General features: G+C 46.3%; 2 protein-coding genes across 2 annotated transcripts in view; one reads left to right on the top strand and one right to left on the bottom strand.

Annotated features, from left to right (window-relative positions):
- The window catches only part of RSPH14 (radial spoke head 14 homolog), a 133,159-nt gene that overhangs the window by 17,682 nt on the left and 94,884 nt on the right, over positions 1–20,593 (top strand). The window lies entirely within an intron of this gene.
- The window catches only part of GNAZ (G protein subunit alpha z), an 81,968-nt gene continuing 77,557 nt past the window's right edge, over positions 16,183–20,593 (bottom strand). Inside the window, exon 3 of the mRNA XM_044444423.1 lies at positions 16,183–18,080. Within this exon, the coding sequence (XP_044300358.1) occupies positions 17,736–18,080 (345 nt within the window). The 3' untranslated portion in view covers positions 16,183–17,735. The remainder of the gene's footprint in view (positions 18,081–20,593) is intronic.

The raw sequence follows: 20,593 nt of genomic DNA on the forward strand, positions 1-20,593 counted from the left end.
TTCTCATATCCACAGATCTGCAAATGAAACTGCCAGCTGGGTCATTTTTTTAATACCTGAAATTCCTGCCTTTAGACATGGGAATGTGAGTTGTAGGGAGGTATTACTCAGCCATAAAGGAAAGGCTCTTTGCATATGTCTCGTTTACTGGTTTGTGCTTGACTGGTTTACTCTTTTACTATATGCAGCTTTTAGGGCCTGCCGCAGAAAATACAATCAGCACTTGTGCTGCAGTTTGGGGTGAAGTAAAGGTAACCTGAATGGGTGTGTACTTGCCAGTCCATCACTTTACAAGGAGGTTACATGTTCCACAGTGTCTTTCCCTGAACCAGAGGCAGTCTGGCTCTCACCAGCCATTTGACTTACCTCAAAGCTCAGAACCTTTGCATTTCAGCCCCACCTTTTCTTACAATTCAGATTCAGAGTCTGAAATACCCACCTTGGAATTCTGTATTTTGGGAGAAGTATGCCCAGTCCCTACAGGTATACTAACAGCATTGTATAACAGCATTCTTCAAGTAATCATCCCTGGACCTGGAATATTTTAACTTTAGGCCAGTGGCAAATGTTATCTTCCTGAACAAAGACCTTGAGCAGGTGGTTGCCAGGCTCTTGGATGAGACCAATTACCTGGATCCCTTTCATTTGGGGGTCAGGCCTGGTTTTGGCACAGGAACAGCCTACATGATGACTTATATTGGGAGAGAAAGAGATAGGGGAGTGTGTCTCTGCTGATCTCTCAGTGGCTTTCAGTACCATCAGCCTTCTGGAGCTAATGTCTGAGCTTGTGGTGGTATTACTGAATTCCTGGGCTTTCAGGCCTACTTGAGGGATTGGCTCCAGAAGGTGCTTGCAGTATATTGCTTGGCCTTGTGGATTCTCCAATACTGAGTTCTGGGGGGGATCAGTTTTGTCACATGTTATTTAGCATCTATATTAAATCATTGAGCAAAGTTATTAGGCATTTAGGAGCACATTGCTATCAATAGACTTATGTCATACAGCTCTAAGGGGTACATGGCCTCTGAAGGAACAAGTTCATAGCTGGAGCTGTTGTAATTCTTGAAGCTTAGCTGACCTCAGGGTGGGCCTTGTATCAGCTTCAGTTGGTGTCGTGAGGCCGGAGCACTCTTCCTAATTACTCACACAGGAACAGGCAATAAAGGTTTAAAGCCTTTTATTCTAAACAACTTCAAAGATACGCAGGCAATGAATAATACAGGAGCTGTTAATGGCAGTTCTAAGCAACACAGTTGCCCCCTCCTTTCTGACCTATCTCAGATTTATGACCACTCTTCACCCGAAGGGAACGCCGCTCCCCACGGGGGGGGGGGGCTAGATAAACTCCTCCCCCTCCTTCTTTGACCTTGCCTCTCTTCGAATTGGCTCAAACGCCAAAGTCTTCTCCTCAGCAGGGCATTCTCCATGGCAATGGGCTGTCCCACAGCCTGCACAGCTGCGTTATCTCCATGAAGAATGTAGGCTCTTTCTGGCTGGAGAAAAACTTCGTCAAAGTCGGGGGGGGGGTGTTTGTGCAATGGGCACCAAGTAGAAGTCTTCTTGCTCTAAGGCCTGACTCTCGCTGGGAGCTTCTCGTTCTCTCACAACTCCTCTGAGTCGTTAGGCACAACAGTTGGTGGCTCAACTGCACCCATATATAAGCAGGGATAACCTGTTTTCTTTAATGTATGCTTTGTTATCTTCCAATTGCAATGGGACTAGCTTCAAAGATTGTTCAGAAGCTGTAACTTGTGTCGGATGTGGGAGCAGGAATGATAACGGGGACCAGAAGTTCTGAATATATACCACCAAACATGGCCCACTAGTACTGGCTGCCGATACCTTTCAGGATGCTGGTTTTGACCAGCATTTGCATGACTTGAGACCACAATACATGATGGAACACCTCTACTGGTATGGACTTAGCCATACAGGTAGGTCATCCAAGGCTGTGGTCATCCTGCTCAAAGGATGGCAATAAGATGGAGGACTTTTCTGGTGGTGGCCTCCCAGCTTTGGAACACACTCCTCCCCTGGCCTGGTACCAGCTGTCATAGATCAACACCAAGTTAAGACTTTCCTCTGCTCCCAGGCATTTTCACAACATATGATAAACGGGGGCTGAGATTTGATTGTTAAAATGCTACATTTTTCTATAACAGTTTAATATTATGTGATTATATTGTATTTTGGGGTTTTAATCTTAGTATACCACTCTGAACAGCCTTGGCTGTTAGGTGGTACAGAAATTTAATAAATGAAATTATATATACATGATATATTTAAAAATACATCTCCTGAATCTCATGTAGTCAAGAGTGAAATTGTCTGTTGGGTTGGTTGGTGCCAGAATGTTGCAATTTGCTTTTCACAGCTTCTGCTTAGAGACAATTCACTGCTAATTCCTTCTGGGTGTGATCTGATTTCTCACAGCTAGGAAATTTCAGAATGAAAGTAAACCTGCCTCTTTCTTCCAACTACCAAAAGTTTCCCCACTTGGTCACCCAGAGGACATTTGTACCTACCACAGGCAGCCAGGCAAGCCTGAGTGAAATACAGAAATAGTTTCAGCATCCAAGATTTGTCTTAGCTGCACAGTGGCATACAGGTCTGCAGGAGAGATGGCTTGTGTAATGAACATACTTGCCTCTGCAAGTGGGGACATCTGCAAGAGCATCAAGCAGGTTTATCCTGAGACAGCTGCCCCTCAGACAGGTAGGCCTTAAGCAGTTCAGAGCCTTCGATTTAAGAGTGAGACTTTGAGTTGGGCCTGGAAAACAGCTAGCAGCCAGGACAGGATTGGGGGGATGTGGTCATGATGCAGCACAGCGTTTAGCAATCCAGCTGCAGCACTGGGCACCAGCTGGATTCTCATGTGTTTTCCCTTCCCCTTTTCATTTTAGATTGGGTAACCTCACTAGTGTACTATAGGAATGTTGTGGACTTACCCTACCTCGATTTCAGCAAAGCTTTTGACAAAGTGCCCCATGATCTCCTGATTAGTGAATGAGCTAAAAGTAGACTAGATGGAACAACAATCAGGTGAATCCACAGTCAGCTACAGGATTGGATTCAAAGAGTGCTCACCAGTGGCACTTTCTCAGCACTCTGGACAACCATCTGAGAGAGATGGTTTTACTTGGAATCCTTCACTGAGCAGGGGGTTGGACCTGATGGCCCTCTGGCCCCTTCTAACTCTACTATTCTATGAAGGGATTCTGTTCAGGGTTCCAGGCAATCCATCCCATCCCAACCGATTTCCCCATTCCCCCACCCCCACAACAGTCATCAGTTCACACCCACGGAGTATGCTCAGGTCTCATTGGCCATCTGGGGAAGGGTTTTCCCTTCAGTGTTGATGAGGTTGTATAGGATAGACCTGCATGAGTCCAGTCCCCACTGCATTATAATATTGCTTTCTCCATTGAGGTCGATGGGCAACCCACCTTTCCCTCCCGGGGGAAAATGGTTTCTCAGCTTGCACTTACTCTATTGCCCTGGCTGGGGTAAGACGTTGCAGTGATCCCAAGAAAATGATTCAGCCAGCTTCCAGGTTTACTTACAAGGAGAGACTTTATTATTGCAATAAAACACAAGCAAGCTAGCTAGCATTCCTAATCCATTTAGCGGCAAGTCCCCCACAGGGCAGGCTTCCATCAGCTGGAACACACGGGGTCAGCAGAGCCTCCTTGAAACTGTCCAAGCCAGAGCTTAAGAGAGGCAGCCAGATGTAGAATTCATATTTCAGCAGGTGGAGAGCAAAGCATATTGGGGAGATCAGCCAACCAAGTGCAAGCTCATCGGCTGCTGCCTACATGAGGGAAGAAAGATTTTAGCAAGGCCAGTAAGGGGTTGGTTCAAGGGGCAAACACAGAGGGGTGGTTGCCCTTTGATCCGTCTTACCAAGCCCAAAGAGTGTTCCCCTATTATGAAGGATCTTGGGTAGGGCCATGAAAGGTAGCTGCATTTTAGTTAGAACAGACAGGGCATCTAGAATTCACCCAGGCCTAGCAAGGCCTATGTTTTTAGGAGCCAGAGACTCATCCTTCATTTGGGGTACAGGCCTTCCATACCTACACAGATGGTTCTTGCTAACCTTGATTGATCTATACCCATCCTCCCGCCTCGCTTTCCAGACTGTCCATTGCACCACTGCACATGACTGTCGGGAGAGGGGAGTTTCTCCTCATTTCATGCCTTGGGACTCCTTTGTTTCCTACTCCCAACATGATATTCCTAAAATTATTATCTGCAATCCCTCTGCTTACAGTGACTCTACTGATACCTCTCTTTCATGGGTGCATTACAGAAGCAGAAGCCCAAGTGCAAGTGCACAAAGATTCAAGCCGGTCTTGGAAGGATGTTGACTGGCTGCTCTCATTTGTGGCATAAGCTATTTATTTATTTATTTATTTATTTATATCCTGCCTTTTCCTACAAAGGGCTCAAGGCAGCTTACATCATTCTCCTCCTCCATTGCTACCTTGTTGTAAGTCGTGAAGTCGTGTCCAACCCATCATGACCCCATGAACAACATTTCTCCAGGCCTTCCTGTCCTCTACCATCCCCTGGAGTCCACTTAAGCTCACACCAACTGCTTCAGTGACTCCATCTAGCCACCTCATTCTCTGCCGTCCTCTTCTTTTGCCGTCAATTGTTCCCAGCATTAGGCTCTTCTCCAGGGAGTCCTTCCTTCTCATTAGGTGGGCAAAGTATTTGAGTTTCATCTTCAGTATCTGGCCTTCTAAAGAGCAGTCAGGGTTGATCTCCTCTAGCACTGACCGGGTTGAATGCCTTGCAGTCCAAGGGACTCACAAGAGTCTCCTCCAGCACCACAATTCAAAGGCCTCAATTCTTCGGCGCTCAGCCTTTCTTATGGTCCAACTTTCAGTCATACATTGCAACTGGGAAAACCATAGCCTTGACTATACACACTTTTGTCGGCAGGGTGATGTCTCTGCTTTTTAATATCTGCTTTAGTCTCTGCTTTTTCTCCCCCAGGACAGGCAGGGATATACTTGCCCTTGGTGCAAGCTGGTAACCCTCCTAGAGGAGGAGGTAAGGTGTCCAGGCCCCCTGGGAGAATTCCCCCTCCAGACAGAGGGTTGAGGGAGGGGCCACAGGGGAACAGCCAGGGAGACGTGGAGGCATGTCACCCACAGGAGGAGGAGGCCAGCATGGCATCCTCCTCCTCCTGCCACCAATCTGGAGCTGGGAAGCAGGTTCTCTCCACTCGGGGAGGCTGGGGCTGATGAGGCCTCGGGGGACCAGCAGGAACCCCAGCCTGGGACCACATGCGGCAAGGGGGCCGCTGCAGGAGAGGCGAGGGCCAGGGCACGGCCATCTACCACCACCAGGAAGAGATGGTGGTGGGTGATTGTCATCGGGGACCCCCGGCTGAGGGGCACTGAGGCGGCGGTGTGCCGCCCTGACCTTGAGGCGAGGGAGGTCTGTTGCCTGCCGAGCACACGCATCTGGCATGTGGAGCATCTTGTTCACTCTGGGGGTCACCAGCCGCTTCTGGTGATCCATGTGGGCACAAATGACATAGCCAGGCATGGTAGAGCAGGATCACCAGGGACTTCGAGGCCTTGGGGAAGAAATTCAGGGATCTAAAGGCCCAGGAGGCCTTTTCATCTATCTTACTGGTCTGGGGATTTGGACCAGGCAGAGATAGGGGGGTTGCCAAGGCGAATGACTGGCTTAGGGTGTGGTGCAAGGAGGAACACTGGGTTCCTCGACCATGGCACCCGTTTTCTTGCCAATGGACTTCTGGTGAGGGATGGGTTGCACCTCACGAGGATGGGGAAAAGGTCCTTTGGAGATGCTCTAGCAAGCTTTGTCTGGAAGACTTTAAACTGAGCCAGGGTGGGGGGTGGATTCTGGCCCCCCAGAAACTTGTCCACACTGGACAAGTGTGGGGAAAGGATCAGGACTCTGGGACCAGGATTTTAGAGATACTGCAACTGACAGGACTCCTACAAAGAGAGGGCCGGTAACAGGGAAGATGGGAGGAAGGAGGAGGCTGGGAACTCCAAGGAAAGGAAGCGGTGGGAAGGAGTTGAGGTGCATGTACACCAATGCTAGGAGCATAGGTAAGAAGCAGGAAGAGCTTGAAACTCTCCTGGGAATAGGAGGGTATGACCTGGTGGGGATCACAGAAACTTGGTGGGATGAAAGGCAAGTCTGGAATGTGAACACTGAGGGGTATCATCTGTTTAGAAAGGACAGGAAGGGAAAGAGAGGTGGGGGCATGGCTTTATATGTCAGGGAAGGGATAGGATGCAGTGAGATAGAATGCAGCACAGAAAGGGATCTGGTAGAGGCAGTCTGGGTGAAACTAAGGGGTTTTGACAGGGAAAGAGCCCTGACAGTGGGGGTATGTTATCGCCCTCCAGGTCAACTTGAGACCCTGGATGATGTCCTGACAGGCCAGATTATAAGGATATCTCGGGGAAGAGACATAGTAATTATGGGAGATTTCAGTCTCCCGGATATTACTTGGGAGACTCACTCGGCGGTGACAGCCAGGTCACGTCGCTTCCTAGAAGCTATTGAGGGAGCATTTTTCACACAGAGGGTCCGAGAGGCGACGAGGGGGAGAAACACCCTTGACTTGGTCTTGACCCACAGGGAGGAGCTGATAGATGGGGTACAGATTGGGGAGCTCTGGATTCGAGTGATCACTCCATCCTTTGCTTTGAGATCAGGGGAATGGGGACGTGCAGCAGGTCGAGCACTAGAAGCTGGGACTTCAAGAGGGCCAACTTTGGCCAACTGAAGGCCAGACTGGGGAAAATCTCCTGGGATAGGTGACTGGAAGGTAAGCCAGTTGAGGAGGGGTGGATGGCACTCAAAAGGGAGATTTTGGAGGCGCAAGCCTTGAAGATACCTCTAGTCAGTAAGGTGGGGAGGTGGAGGAGAGTGCCGCCATGGATGCGAAAGGAGGTGGTTAGAGGGATTAGATGAAAGAGGAACCTCCGTAGGAAATGGGTACTGGGGCAAATAGACAAAAGGGTATACCGGGAGGAGGAGGCCCGTTGCAGAAGGATTCTTTGCAAGGCTAAGGCTGATTACGAGTTGAGACTTGCAAAGAATATCAAGAGCAACAAAAAGGGCTTTGATGAGCATGTAAATAGCAAGAGGAAGGGGAGACAAGTAGTGGGACTGCTAAGTAAGGAGGAAGGTGGTTGAGGCCCCATCGGTGCGGGTGTTCAAGGATAGGCTAGACATGCACATGGTGGGCATGTTGTGAGTGGAGCCGGCTGGAGCCAGGGGTCAGACTAGATGGCCCAAGAGGTCCCTTCTGACTCACCCTGTTTCTATGTATCCCACTCACATGTCGTTGACATGTGTCTTCTGAGAGTGTCGGCCTCTCATTGTCGGTTCCTGCGAGATGGATCGCCATGGGAGTAATCCTGAAGGCAATGCACCAGTCCCAGAGGTGGATAGTGAGATGAGCCAAGGGAGCAGACTTCGTACCGGCTTGTTTGTTTATATAAAATACAGTCACAATATTGTCTGATGCAGTTTGCATGGTGCAGTCCCGAAGGATGTTCTTGAAGGAGTGAAGGGCTTTGAAGACAGCCAGGAGTTCCAGGTAATTGATGTCTGGTGGTCTCATGGCTGTGCCAGGTACCTTGAATCCGTAAGGTCATGCAATGCATGCCCCACCCAGTCAGGGAAGCATCAGTACCGAGGGTCAGGGTCAGACGTGGAGGCTGGAATGGAACTCCGGAAGAAAGTTTTGCATCCATCGTCCACCAAGGCAGGGTGTGAAGAATTGATGGAGGCAGCTGAAGTAGGCGGCATGGCGGATTGCATTGTGGATTGAAAATGCGGTTGAACCAGAGTTATAAAGGTCTCATCTGTAACCTAGCATTCGGAACTACCGAAACTGTAGATGCCATATGTCCAAGCAGCTTCAGTATTGACAACACTGGGACCAGCTGCTGGGTACTGATCCGCTGGATGGAAGCAAGCAGTCTGTCCTTTCAGCCACGCGGTAGAAAAGCCTGAGTGCTCAGTGAGTCAAGGTGAGCCCCGATGACGTTGATGATATGGGAAGGGACAGGCATGATTTTTCAGAATTAATGCTAAGTCCAAGCCGGTTGAGGAGGGAACAAGTTGTATTGATGGAGGCTAAAAGGACTTCCCTGGAAGAGGAGACGATAAGCCAGTCATTGAGGTATGGATAGATATGGATGCCCTGGAGCTGGAGATGGGTGCATACAGGAGCAGTACATTTAGTGAAGACCCTCGAAGCGGTGGTGAGCCCAAAAGGGAGTACATTGTATTCAAAAATATCGGTACCGACCATGAATCGGAGAAGGCATCTGTGAACAGGATGGATGCTTATGTGGAAATAAGCATTCTTCAAATCCAGGGATGCGAACCAATCCTCTTTCCTGAGCAACGGAAGGATATTGTGGGGTGTGGTCATCCTAAATTTCCTAGTTTTGATGAATTTATTGATGCCCCATAAGTCCAAAATTGGGTGCAGACCACCATCACTTTTTGGTACCGTAAAGTACCTAGAGTAGAAACTGTGCAGGCTTTCAGAATGTTGCAGTTTCTGAATTGCTCCCTTAAGAAGTAGCTGGAAACTTCATCCAAAAGTACCAAAGAGGCAGCCATGTATTGGATTGGGCCAGGAGGCAGCACAGTCTCAAACTCAAATTTATATCTGTGCTCTATGATGGAAAGAACCCACTTATCAGATGTGATGGACTCCCAAATGAGGAGTCTGTTTTGAAGCAGATCCCCAAAAGGAAAAGAGGAGGGAAGGTGGGAGGACTGAGGAGAGGTTTGTGCACCCTGTCAATGCTGTTGCTCATCAGTATCAGAGTGACAGTGAGCCTGCTGGAATCGTGCCACATTCTGCCTCCGGTTCCTCTGTTGTTTCTGCTGGAACTGTTGGCATCCTGTATACAATTGCTGGTATGACTGGTAGCAGTACTAGAGCAGGGCCACAGCCACTTGCGTCAGTTCTGCAATGGCATCTCCATACAACGGGCGGTGGCATGAGCCTTGTGGATATTCTCCAGCTTGTTGTCTGTTTTCGCATGGAAAAGCCCGGAACCATCGAAGAGCATATTCTTGTCCTGCCACTTTGTCTCCTCTGGCAAATTCCCGGAGCGTAACCAGGCATGGCAATGAAGGGTGATGGCTCCGCCAAGAGCCCTAGAGTCACAATTGACATGATGCCTATCTGTATTGAGTTGCTTGGATGAACAGCTGCATCGCTTTGTGGGTGATCGTATGGGCTAACTCCCTGTTATGGTCTGGGAGAAAAACAGTGAGGGACTCGATCTTCTGCATGAGAAAATACTGGTACCTTGCCATGGTGGCCTCGTAATTGGAGATACGAAGACCAAGTCCCATAGCAGCGTAGATATGGTGAGACATCATGTCGATCTTTCTGCCTTCTTTGTCAGTCGGAGTTGAGTGGTCTTTGTTCTGCCAGTCCTGGGAAGACTCGATGACCATAGAGTTCAGCTTAGGATGCTTGAGAAGGAATGGGGTGTCCTGGTCCTGAACCTTGTACATGGATTCGAGTCTCCTGGATGTTGGATGTGGCTGGTTGGGGAGCTGCCACGCAGCCATCATCGCCTGCCTAAGCATGGTGATGAAAGGCAGAGCGATGGAGGAGGAGTCCTCCCTCCACACGATGTCATAAATGTTATCCTGATTCGGATTGATGCAGTGTTGGACCTCTATTTCCAATGGTCTCTTCATCCTGGAGAGCAGCTCCACGAAGTTAGCATGGGAATCTCCAAGGGAGCCTGGACCCTGAGTTGTGATTACTGGATCCGGCGATGTTGATGCCTGGTGAGAGTCGTCAGAGTCGGAGTCCAAGTTATAAGGAGGACTCGAGGAAGACTCGATCGGTGAAGGTGGAGGTCTAGAAAACCTAACCACAGATGTTGATGGGTCGTCCCTTGACATCGGATGAGAGGTGAAGTGGCGAGGACGCGTAGGGAGGATAATAGCCCCATGGATAGGGATGCAATGGATCGAATTCCCCATACGGCAAAGGGACCCAGTAATTAGAAGACTGAACTGGGATCTTCTGTTGCAGAAGGGAGGGCGGATGTTGAGAAGCCGCCGGACATCCATGTGGAGAATGGACAGATGGTTGGTCGGTGCGCAACCATGGCAGAGACTCCAGGATCTCGCCATCTGATATAGATCCTCTAGCCACCAGTTCGAGACTCTCTGGAGTACATTGCGCTGTATTGATGATCCCAGCTGGAGACGCTGGTGGAGTCACTTGAATCACTGACTGGATTGTGGGTTAAGCAACTGCTGGGACTGGATCAGCGACCAGAGCCGGGAGAGGTGACAACACCGGCTTTGAGCGAGGCACCTTAAGTGTTTTTTTGTGCCTGGGTTCTGCTTTGTCGGGCTTGTCCTTCTTCGGTCTTTTTGGAACAAAAAACTTGTCAGGCCTGATATGCTTCCTCTTCTCCTTCTGCTTGCAGTGAGGAGAATGAGAGGAGCCCTTCTCTTCCGTAGACCTCACATCCCCCCCAGAAGTATGAGGGGGAACGAGTTTAGATGAGCTCGCTCCACCAGCTTCCACCACTTTCATGGCAAACAAAGTTTGCTCCTAAAGCATCTTTTGCAGACGGTTTTTGTGGTTCTGGCAAGCCTGTTTAGTAAAGGACTGGCAATGCTCGCATTTATCAGTTCTGTGCCCTTCCCCCAGGCAGAGAAGGCACAAATCATGCGGGTCAGATGGAGACATTTTGGCTCAGCACTGAGAGCATTTGCAAAAAGCAGCTTGTTGCGCCATTGAAGAAGAAAAGGAGGGAAACAATGAGCAAAAGAAGAATTAACGATAGAAGGTTTTTATTTATTTATTTATTTATTTTGGGGAAAAGGGGAAAGGGGTACAGGAGGAAGTAACTATGGGAAAAAGATGGGGGGAGGAATTTAACTTGGAAAAGGGGTAAGACAAAGAAGTAAAAGTTGTAAAAGTTAAGAAAAGAAAATAGTAAAACTTAGCTATGAGAAGCAAGCAAAAGGTTCGAGGCACAGCCAACGGCAGTTGCAATAAGACTGGGAAATGACGGGCACTCTGCCCGTTTTTACTACAGGGGAGGGGGGAGCAAAGTTTTTCCTGTCAAAAACCATTAAAGCTAATAAATCTTTCCGGGCTACAGGCACTGTGCAGGTGCAGCACCCATAATGTGTGATGCGCAGAGGCCTCAATGAAGAACTAATCCTGCCCCTACACAGACTATACAATACACCGGTGTAGCACTTGATTCTGTGTCGGAATGGACAGATTCATACATATGGCTGCTGCCCTTCACTTGAAGTCCAGAGCATCCGCTCACAAGATCCAAATATTCCTAGGGCACATGGCATCCACAGTTTGCCAAATTATGAATGCACCCTCCGCAGTTATGGAAGAAATTTTGACCAGCCTCTGATCCTCCAAGGAAAACACTCATTCTTCCAATACAAATCTGAGCGAGCTTGGCATGGTGGACCCATGAGCAGTCTATCTGAGGGTCTTCCATTCCAAACTACGGAGCTGACAGCAACCCTCACTATGGACACATCCCTTGCTGTTTGGGATGCCCACTTGGGTCACTGCTATAAACCCAAGGAGCATGGATTGGACCAGAGAGAAGACTACATAAAAACATAGAAACATAGAGTGAGTCAAAAGTGGCCTCCCAGGCAATCTAGTCTGACCCCCAGCTCCAGCCAGCTCTGTTCACGACATGCCTTCCATGTGCATTTCAAGCCTATTCTTGAACACCCTCACTGATGGGGCCTCAACCACCTCCTGTGGAAGCCCATTCCATACCCTAGGGGTCCTAACAGTCAGGAAGTACTTCCTGCCATCCAAGTTGAACCTTGGTTTCCTGAGCTTTGCTCCACTGGAACGCATCCTGCCCTCCTCCACAGGGGAGAGCAGGTCTCTACTCACCTCTGTGTGACACCCCCTTATGTACCTATATGTCAGCAACAGATCCCCTCAGAGTCTCCTCCAGGCTGAAGAGACCCAGTATCCTCAATCTCACCTCATACAGCTTACCCTGCGTCCTTGTGGCCCTACATTGCACTGATTCCAAACTGGCTATATCCTTCTTGTAATGTGGAGCTCAGAACTGAACACAATACTCCAGTTGTGTGCAGACCAGAATTATATAGAATGGCAGTAATAACTCTCTCGATCTAGAAGTGACATTTCTGGCATTCGCCCTCTTGACCATCACATCACACTGCTGGCTCATGTTTAGCCTGCAGTCAACCAGCACCCCGAGGTCCCTTTCACAAGTGCTGCTCTCCAGCCACTTGTCCCCTAACCTGTACTTATGACACGCATTCCCATGCCCGAAGTGCCAGACCTTGCACTTATCCACATTGAACGCCATCCTGTTGTCTCCTGCCCACTTCCATAGTCTATCCAGATCCTTTTGGATCCAAAGTACCTACTCCTCAGTTGTGGCCACTGCCCCCATTTTAGTATCGTCTGCGAACTTGATCAGCAGATTGTTCACCTCCTCTTTCCAGTGATGGAAAGCTTGAACAGGGTCAGTCCCAGGAACAGTCCTGCTCATCACTGACCACCATCCAGATGCACAGAGACCATGACAAAGAAAGGCAGGTTGCATACCTGTAACTGTCATTTTTCAAGTGGTCATCTTTGCATTCACACAACCCACCTGCCAGCCCTGCATCGATGTTGGTGGATATATGTATAGATACATTGTTAGATGTATGCACATATTTATCTCTGCAACCTACCTCCTGATTTCATGGCGATGAAATATTTGGGGTCTTTGGGACTGACAAACACTGCAAATGTTGGTCTCCAGGTGAACTGAAAAAATGGCAGGAGCCAGCTAGTTATATAATGGGGGAGGTGCTTCCATGGGAAGTTCTAGGCTGAACTAGAGAAATCTTCCGGAGCAAGGCACTGTGCAGGCACAGCACCCATGTGTGAATGTGCAGAGAACCGCTCAAAGAATGACAGTTAAAAGTATGCAACCTGCCTTTAGTGTTAAATCCGTACTCTTGTTTTTGCTAGTTCAAGAAGGCAAATATGGTTGGTGGGCTGCCTCCCTTGAAATCTGCTTTACATTTTCTCCTTAATATTATTTTGTGACTAGTAAGTAAAGCTATTGCTCTGTACCAAAGTGACTTCTAGTTCACTGGCTCCAAGTTTACTTTTGAGTAGCAGTGGGGCAGCAGAGTATCTGGAAAACTGAATCCTTCAGCTGTAACTATGTGCTAATCTAAAGAAGATTCAGGCAGACTGATAGGGACAATTGTCCTCTTGTCAATTGTACTGGACTTTGAACTTCAGTTAGACATTTCAAATCAGAATTTTTAAAAGACCCATGAATACTTTGGCTTTATGCTGTAGTACTGTAGTAAAGAAAGTTTTAAGGAAAAAGATTGCTTACTTTCTGATGTCCAGATACACACATTATGCACAATTCATCCAAAAGTAACAGACTTTATAAACACACGAATACTGCATTTGCTGTGCCATTTTTCTCTATGATTAGCTCTAAGCTGCATTCTGTTTGGCACATTTCTATCTTTTTGAAAGCAGACGCCTTGGCGTGCAGGCTGGAATCCAGTGGGGCACTTAGGTCCATTAGTTGCCTTGCATCTAGCAGATTGGTGTGCACAAGCAAGCAGCAATGCTTGTGCGAGAGATGGAGCACTTCTCAGAGGAAGCCCCATCATCAGTGGGCATGCTGTTTCCACAATAGATTGGCGGAACTGTCCTTACGCGCCACTCAGCTGCAAGCTCTGATCTGCCCCGTTCACTATTACTTTTAAATGTACTTTTGTAATAATTTATAATCAGTTTATTAGTGTTTTAAGTTTTATTGTTAATTTTTTAATACTGTGAGCTGTCTAGGGATGTTTTTAATTCCTTTAATTTTGTGAATTGCCTAGGGATGATGTTAGTAAAATAGGTGGCATATACATATTTAAATAAATAAATTGCAGAAATGAGTGTTAAGTCATCATACTACATGTGGTGAATGCTGCTTATGGAGGAGAGCTAGCAGGTCATAAGTGAATCAGTGTTAAGTGTAAGCACTTCACTGGAGTCTGCCCACTGGGTTAATTTCTCCAATCACTGTAAAAAGACATGAAGATAGCAAGGAACTTGCTATTATTTACTTCTAACATATTTATCCAAGGTTGAAGTTCTTTATGGCTGAGGTAGATCTTGCTGCAATTTGGTTTTCTTAGTGTGAATTAGAGCATGCATCAACCTGTCGGTCCAGCCAGCCTGCAATCAGTGGGACAGGAATTAGGACATTCTTGTCCTTTAAGCAGCAATTCTTAGCCAGATTTGTGATTCAGTGTTATTAAGTGCCAACCCTACGTACATTTTTCTAACAAACTGTAGTGTATTTACCAATTTCCAGCAGCGTGTGCTTCCAAGTAAGCAAGCTATTGATTCCCTGCAGCTTTGTCTTGCTGTCCTTTCAGCTATTTGCTTTGTCTCTGCTTTTTAGTAAGCTGTCTAGATTTGACATAGCTTTCCTCCCAAGGAGCAAGCTTCTTTTAATTTCTTGGCTGCAGTCACCATCTTGGAGCCCAAGAAAAATAAAATCTGTCACTACCTCCATTTTCCTCATCTATTTGCCAGGAAATGATAGGACCGGATGCCATGATCATAGTTTTCTTAATGTTGAGTTCCAAGCCAACTTTTGAGCCCTCCTCTTTTACACACATCAAGAGGCTCTTTAGTTAGTTCCCCTTCACATTCTGCCATTAGAGTGGTATCGTCTGTGTATCCCAGTTGCAATGTATAGCTGTGAAACTTGGACCGTAAGGAAGGCTGAGTGCCGAAGAAGTGAGGCCTTTGAATTCTGGTGCTGGAGAAGACTCCTGCGAGTCCCTTGGACTGCAAAGAGATCAAACCAGTCAATCTTAAAGGAAATCATCCCTGACTGCTCTTTAGAAGGCTCAGATACTGAAGACGAAACTCAAATACTTTGGCCCCCTAATGAGAAGGAACAACCCACTGGAGAAAACCCTGATACTAGGAACAATTGACTGCAAAAGGAGAAGGGGACGGCAGAGGAGGTGGCTGGATGGAGTCACTGGGGTAGTGGGTGTGGACTTGGGTGGACTCCGAAGGATGGTGGAGGACCAGTGAGCCTGGAGGAATGTTGTCCATGGGGTCATGATGGGTCAGGTGTGACTTTGTGACTAAACAAAAAAAGAAGTTATAAGGTGGAAGGTGATCTGCTTCTCACTCGTCTCCCCACTCCATATTCTAAAGCAAGATCTGATTCCAACCTTCATTGAAGTAGTACATCCAGTACATCTGGGGTGCCACCAGACAAGGATTCCTGCTGCTGCCAGTTGCAAGGTACTGTGCCGCTCTTCTCTTTCACTGCTTAATCGACACTTCCAATAAGAAAAAGGGAAGCTGCACTGGGAAAACACTGGAGGGCAAACGTTCTATCTCTGCACTTCCCCTTCTCCACCCTCACTCACAGTAGAATTCCATGAATGAGTATTGGCTGGTCAATGACCGAATAAAGGATTGATTGATTGCATGAATGAGGCAAATGATTGCATAATAAAAGCCATGCCTTTTCCCATTTTGAGTCAAGCTACATTGGTCCCTAAACCAGCCTCTGAAACCTAAACAGTATTCCCAGGAATTCTGAGAGATACAGGCTTTTGACAGCAATCTCTTAAAGACCACTGCTGTAGACAAACAGAATGTGCTCCAGATGTCTCCTGAAAAGGAAATTATAGTGGGAAAGATTCTACTGTTAAGAACTGTCAGTTCCCTTCCATCTGGAGCTGCTTCAAGCCCCTTCTCATAATATCTGTTCTCCATTTTTTTCTAAATGCTGTACTGGCCTGGTTACACAAGGAATAAATATCAAAGTGAAAGTGGTTCTCAGATCAGAAGAATGCAATTTGGAAGAAGTAGAATTTGTAGAAACTGGACAGCCATCTGAGTGGGATGGTGTAAACTGGTGTCCTGCAACAGCAGGGGGCTGGACCCAGTGGCCTTCATTGCTCCTTCCAACTCTACCATTCTATGATTATGTGAAGTGGGAATGCAGGTATGTGGAATTTTGTCTCATAGAATCTATAAACAATGAGCACACCATGGACCAGTTGAGATCATTCAGATTATTTATTTTCTTAACGTAGACAGCCCATAACTTGGTCATCATTCATTATTTTCTCTCATGTTTTTCTTAAAGCCCTTGGCTGAGACTTCTCACCAGTCTTCATACAGCTGGGAAATTGAATGAGGGAGCAGGCAGTGTGTGAGAGAGGCAGAGGAGTGCAGTTATGTGCTTTACAGTTCTTGAATGTATATTTACACATTTAGTTTACACTGAAGAATGGAAGAAGTCTCTTGCAGGGTATGAGTGGGAGAAGGTATCACTGGTCATATGACCTATGTTAGATTTTCCAGTAAAGTTGCAGAGAGCTTTTCAGGCATTCAAACTGAACTGTAAATTTGCTAGAATACTATACCATCCCATATTGTTTGCATACAGGATGGAAGGGAGCTGAGAAATGCATCATTTCCATTTCTTTAATTCCACCACATTTAAAAAATTTAAATATCGAGACATTTAAATATTGTTCATAGCACTCATCTGTTCACCTAATAATTACAGCACTTTTTAAAAAATAAACACAAAAAAAGACTTAAAAGGCTATATTATTATACAGTTTCATTGGCTCCTGTGTTAAGAAAGCTGTTAATGTTGCCATACTTCAGAGGATTTCCTTGGAGCAATGGGATACAATTGTCCATTGGCACACTTGTAAAATCCAGACACAAAACAATTAAAAAAACTTATACTTTCAATATCTGCATTAAAAAAAAACCTCAACCATTTATTAAACTTTTAGAGTTTTTGTGAAAGAGCACAATTATTTGGCAAAAAAGGATGTAAAAGAAAACTTTCAATGTATAAAATTTCTCACTAGTAGAACAAACACTGACTGTAATTTTGGCCTAGTCTTTTATTCATTAATTCCATTCATGTATTATTTTTGCTGCATATTTTGAATCTGAACAGCAGGAAGGGCTAGAGGTCAGGGCGAGAACTCATGGAGTTATTCTGCACTATCAGTTCCTTCAGCAGGCAGAATAGTCACAATAAACCATGATGCAAACATAACATGTATACCAAATACATACTTGGTATCTTTTTGCAAGTTATGTGCCTGAATATATACATGATCCATTGTATATGAACTGTAAGCTGTGTACTAGAATGTGGTTAAGGAACACTTGACTCAGATCTGCCAGTTCTCTATCAACTAGTCTGGAAGTGCTCGTCTTCTCGCAGTGTGGGGGCCTTGCAGTGCAGCCCTGCCTCCCTCTCAGCAGCCCTGGCTCTTCCCAACAGCAACATGGTTTCTAGGACAGTAACAACAATGCACTGCTTGATTACACAGAGAACATAATAGCTCCACCATCTCTAGGAAAATAAATGCAATGAATAGAATGATCCAGTGAGGACAAGACTGTAGTGAAAGCACTTCCATACAGTTCAAAATCTCACTATTTTGTGGGATGTATGCACACTTGAAGACATTTGTTTTTGCAAAAGTGTGAGTAGGCAGTTGAAGAGATTTGCAAACATGCTTCAGATTGCTCCCTTCCAAGTACTGCCTTGTTTCCACTGAAAGTGGAGCTAGTTCACCTCTTTTGCATTCCTTTAAGAAATCAGACTTATTTGCAAGTGTCCTTAGCAAAGACCAATATACTTGAGGTTGTTCTGAATGATGACATCTGTCACCGCATCAAACACAAACTGGATGTTACTGGTATCAGTGGCGCAAGTGAAATGTGAATAGATCTCCTTTGTCTCCTTGTTGCGATTCAAGTCCTCGAACTGACGCTGGATATAGACAGCTGCTTCCTCATAAGTGTTTTGGCCTTTGTACTCAGGAAAGCAGACTGTTAGCGGGATACGGCGGATTTTTTCTGCCAACAGATCCTTCTTATTCAGGAAGAGGATAAGGGAGGTGTTGATAAACCAGTTGTTGTTGCAAATGGAGTCAAATAGGCGAAGGCTCTCTGCCATTCGACTCTGTGGAAAAAAATATGACAGTCACCAAGCGTATTGCTCACAAAATGCACAGAGACAAAAGTGGTCATAGCCTTATTAATGAATAAAGTTTGATGTTTCTCATCAAAGCTGCATTGTAAATGGATCTTCTTCTATAAAAAGACTTTACACTTACATGTGCAAATCACATACCAAGATAATAATACAGGCTTTCTGATAGAAGAGCAAAAGAAACATTTCTGGTATGAAAAATATTTTGGATGATTTCCCAAAATCACCTTCACATCCCCCACCACTACTACCAAGAACAAAGAGACTAATTGCCGATCAAGATAGATTTAAAACCATTATGGTTATTATCTATATGCCGGGAATTAATTTTCCCCTTGCTTTAGTAAAAAACTAGCCAAAGGCATATTAATAACACCTGCTCTCTCACTTTCTTCTCAAAACAGACCAGGTTACATTATTGTTGAAAATTAACGTTAGGGGTGTTAATTTTGGGCATGCGGTTTTTAAACTTCTGAACTGAGTTTAAACTACAACAACAATTTATTACAGTCAGTGACCAGCTAGATCTTAATAAACAATTTACAAATAACGCTATATGTTAAAATATTCCAACTATTAAAAGACAAACTTAGAACAGTATAAAATGGTGTTGCACCTCCCTGTTCATTTAATCCAGTGTTACTGACTTTCAGTAGCTCATTCAGTAGACCCTTCATCATCTCCTGCCCAGTGCTTTTTAGCTGGGAGGAGCCTGGAAGTTTTTGTATGCAAAAGCTTCTGCTCAAATTCTACTGACCTTGGCCCTTCCCTTCAGTTTAGCAAACACACTGGCCATTTATACATTGATTCCATCCTTCATTCTATGCAGTTTGTTATACAGATTCCATTTATAGGCTGTATACATTTCAAGCAACCTTGAGATGTCATTTAGTGACAGAGTATAGTATTCACAGTGCTAGCACGAAAAAAAAAAATCATCATGGAGCTGTCCATGGTACACAATTTGCTGCTTAGCCAGGACTGCTTCCAAAAGTTCCTTTGCTGATTGCTTCCAGGAAAGCTTTCCCATGCTATCGAGATTTCTGCCCATTTAGTTCAAGGATTTCAGCAGTGTCCAACTGCCACTAATTCATTCATTCATTCATTCATTCATTCATTCATTCATTCATTCATTCATATATATATATATATATATATATATATATATATATATATATAAAATTGTATGCCGTCCAATTACTTGTGTCTCTGGATGGCTAACAACATAGGTACATTTTATCAGCAGACATGTTATATTGCTTTCATTGTGAAATGCAGTGGTTCCAAACCAAAACATCTTTTGGTTCTTCATCATGGTCTCTGTGCATCACACAAATGGGCTCTCTGCCAGTGCAGTGCCTGTTGTTGGGAAGCTTCAATAGCTAAGCGTTCATTTTGGGCAGGAGCCCTGCCCCTTCCCGTTCCCAGAGGGTGAGGGTGAGGTTCATCCCCATCCGCTTAGTTCCTTTTTGGCCTCCATCACACACCCAGACCAGGAATCGCTTTGCTGTTCTCTATCTACCTTGGGTACGCCACATTCTTTCTCCTTTTTTTGCTCTCCATTTTGCCCAAAACAATCCTCCCTTCATTCCTCTCTCTTTGACTACCCATTTCCACTATTTTAAAAAAAATCTACCAAACCCCCCACATTTCTATCCATTGCTCCACAACTCTGCCCAAGTTGCCTGTGATTTCCCTAGCTTCCCTCACCTTCTTTCCCACCTTCCTTGCCATCTGCGCAGCAAATAGCCCCCATCCAATGGGCACTCCTTCTGCCTCTGCCTGGACAAGGGACATGAGCCGACCAATGCTGGAACCCTGTTGCTGAGCACCACCGATACCAGGGCCACACACACCATCCTCATCCTGTGACACCCCAGAGACACAAGGGCAGGCCACCCACTGGCTGCCACCCCTCCAAGTCCACCCAACGCAACTGCCCAACCACTGGCCATCTCCAGGCTCCGGCACTAACCATCACCAGGCCTCAATATTGAGCCAGCACCAGCCCTCAACAAGTAACTGACAGCAGACTAAGCCACTGCCACCCACTGGCACCAGATGGACACCAGGCCTCAATATCAGATTGGCATCACGCCTCAGTACTATCCACATCACAGGAGATCACAAAGCCAATCTTTGTGTTCCAGCCCTGGCTGTGATTCGGATTCTGAGTCAGTGATCTCATTGTGCCTGCCGGAGATGTCCCCAGGACAGCTGTGACCAGGACCCAGCATCCCCGTCAGTGGAGAGGAGGTGCTTTATGGAGCAGGTGCTCAGAATGGCCTCAGAACTGGGACTGAAGACTGAGCAGCAGCAGGACTAGGTCGCTGACCCAGCCATTGATGCCCTGAGCTCCAAGGGCTCAAGGCCAGTGGCCATTCCTGTCCTGCCAGCCCTGCTCCAGGGCTGTCCTGGAAGTTCCCTTCAGCCTCCCTCAGTACATCAGAGAAGGCTGAGAAAATGTACTGAGTGTAAGAGAA

Source organism: Varanus komodoensis, unplaced genomic scaffold (genome assembly GCF_004798865.1).
Source record: "Varanus komodoensis strain SLA01 unplaced genomic scaffold, ASM479886v1 scaffold44_3, whole genome shotgun sequence".
Classification (NCBI taxonomy): Eukaryota; Metazoa; Chordata; class Lepidosauria; order Squamata; family Varanidae; genus Varanus; species Varanus komodoensis.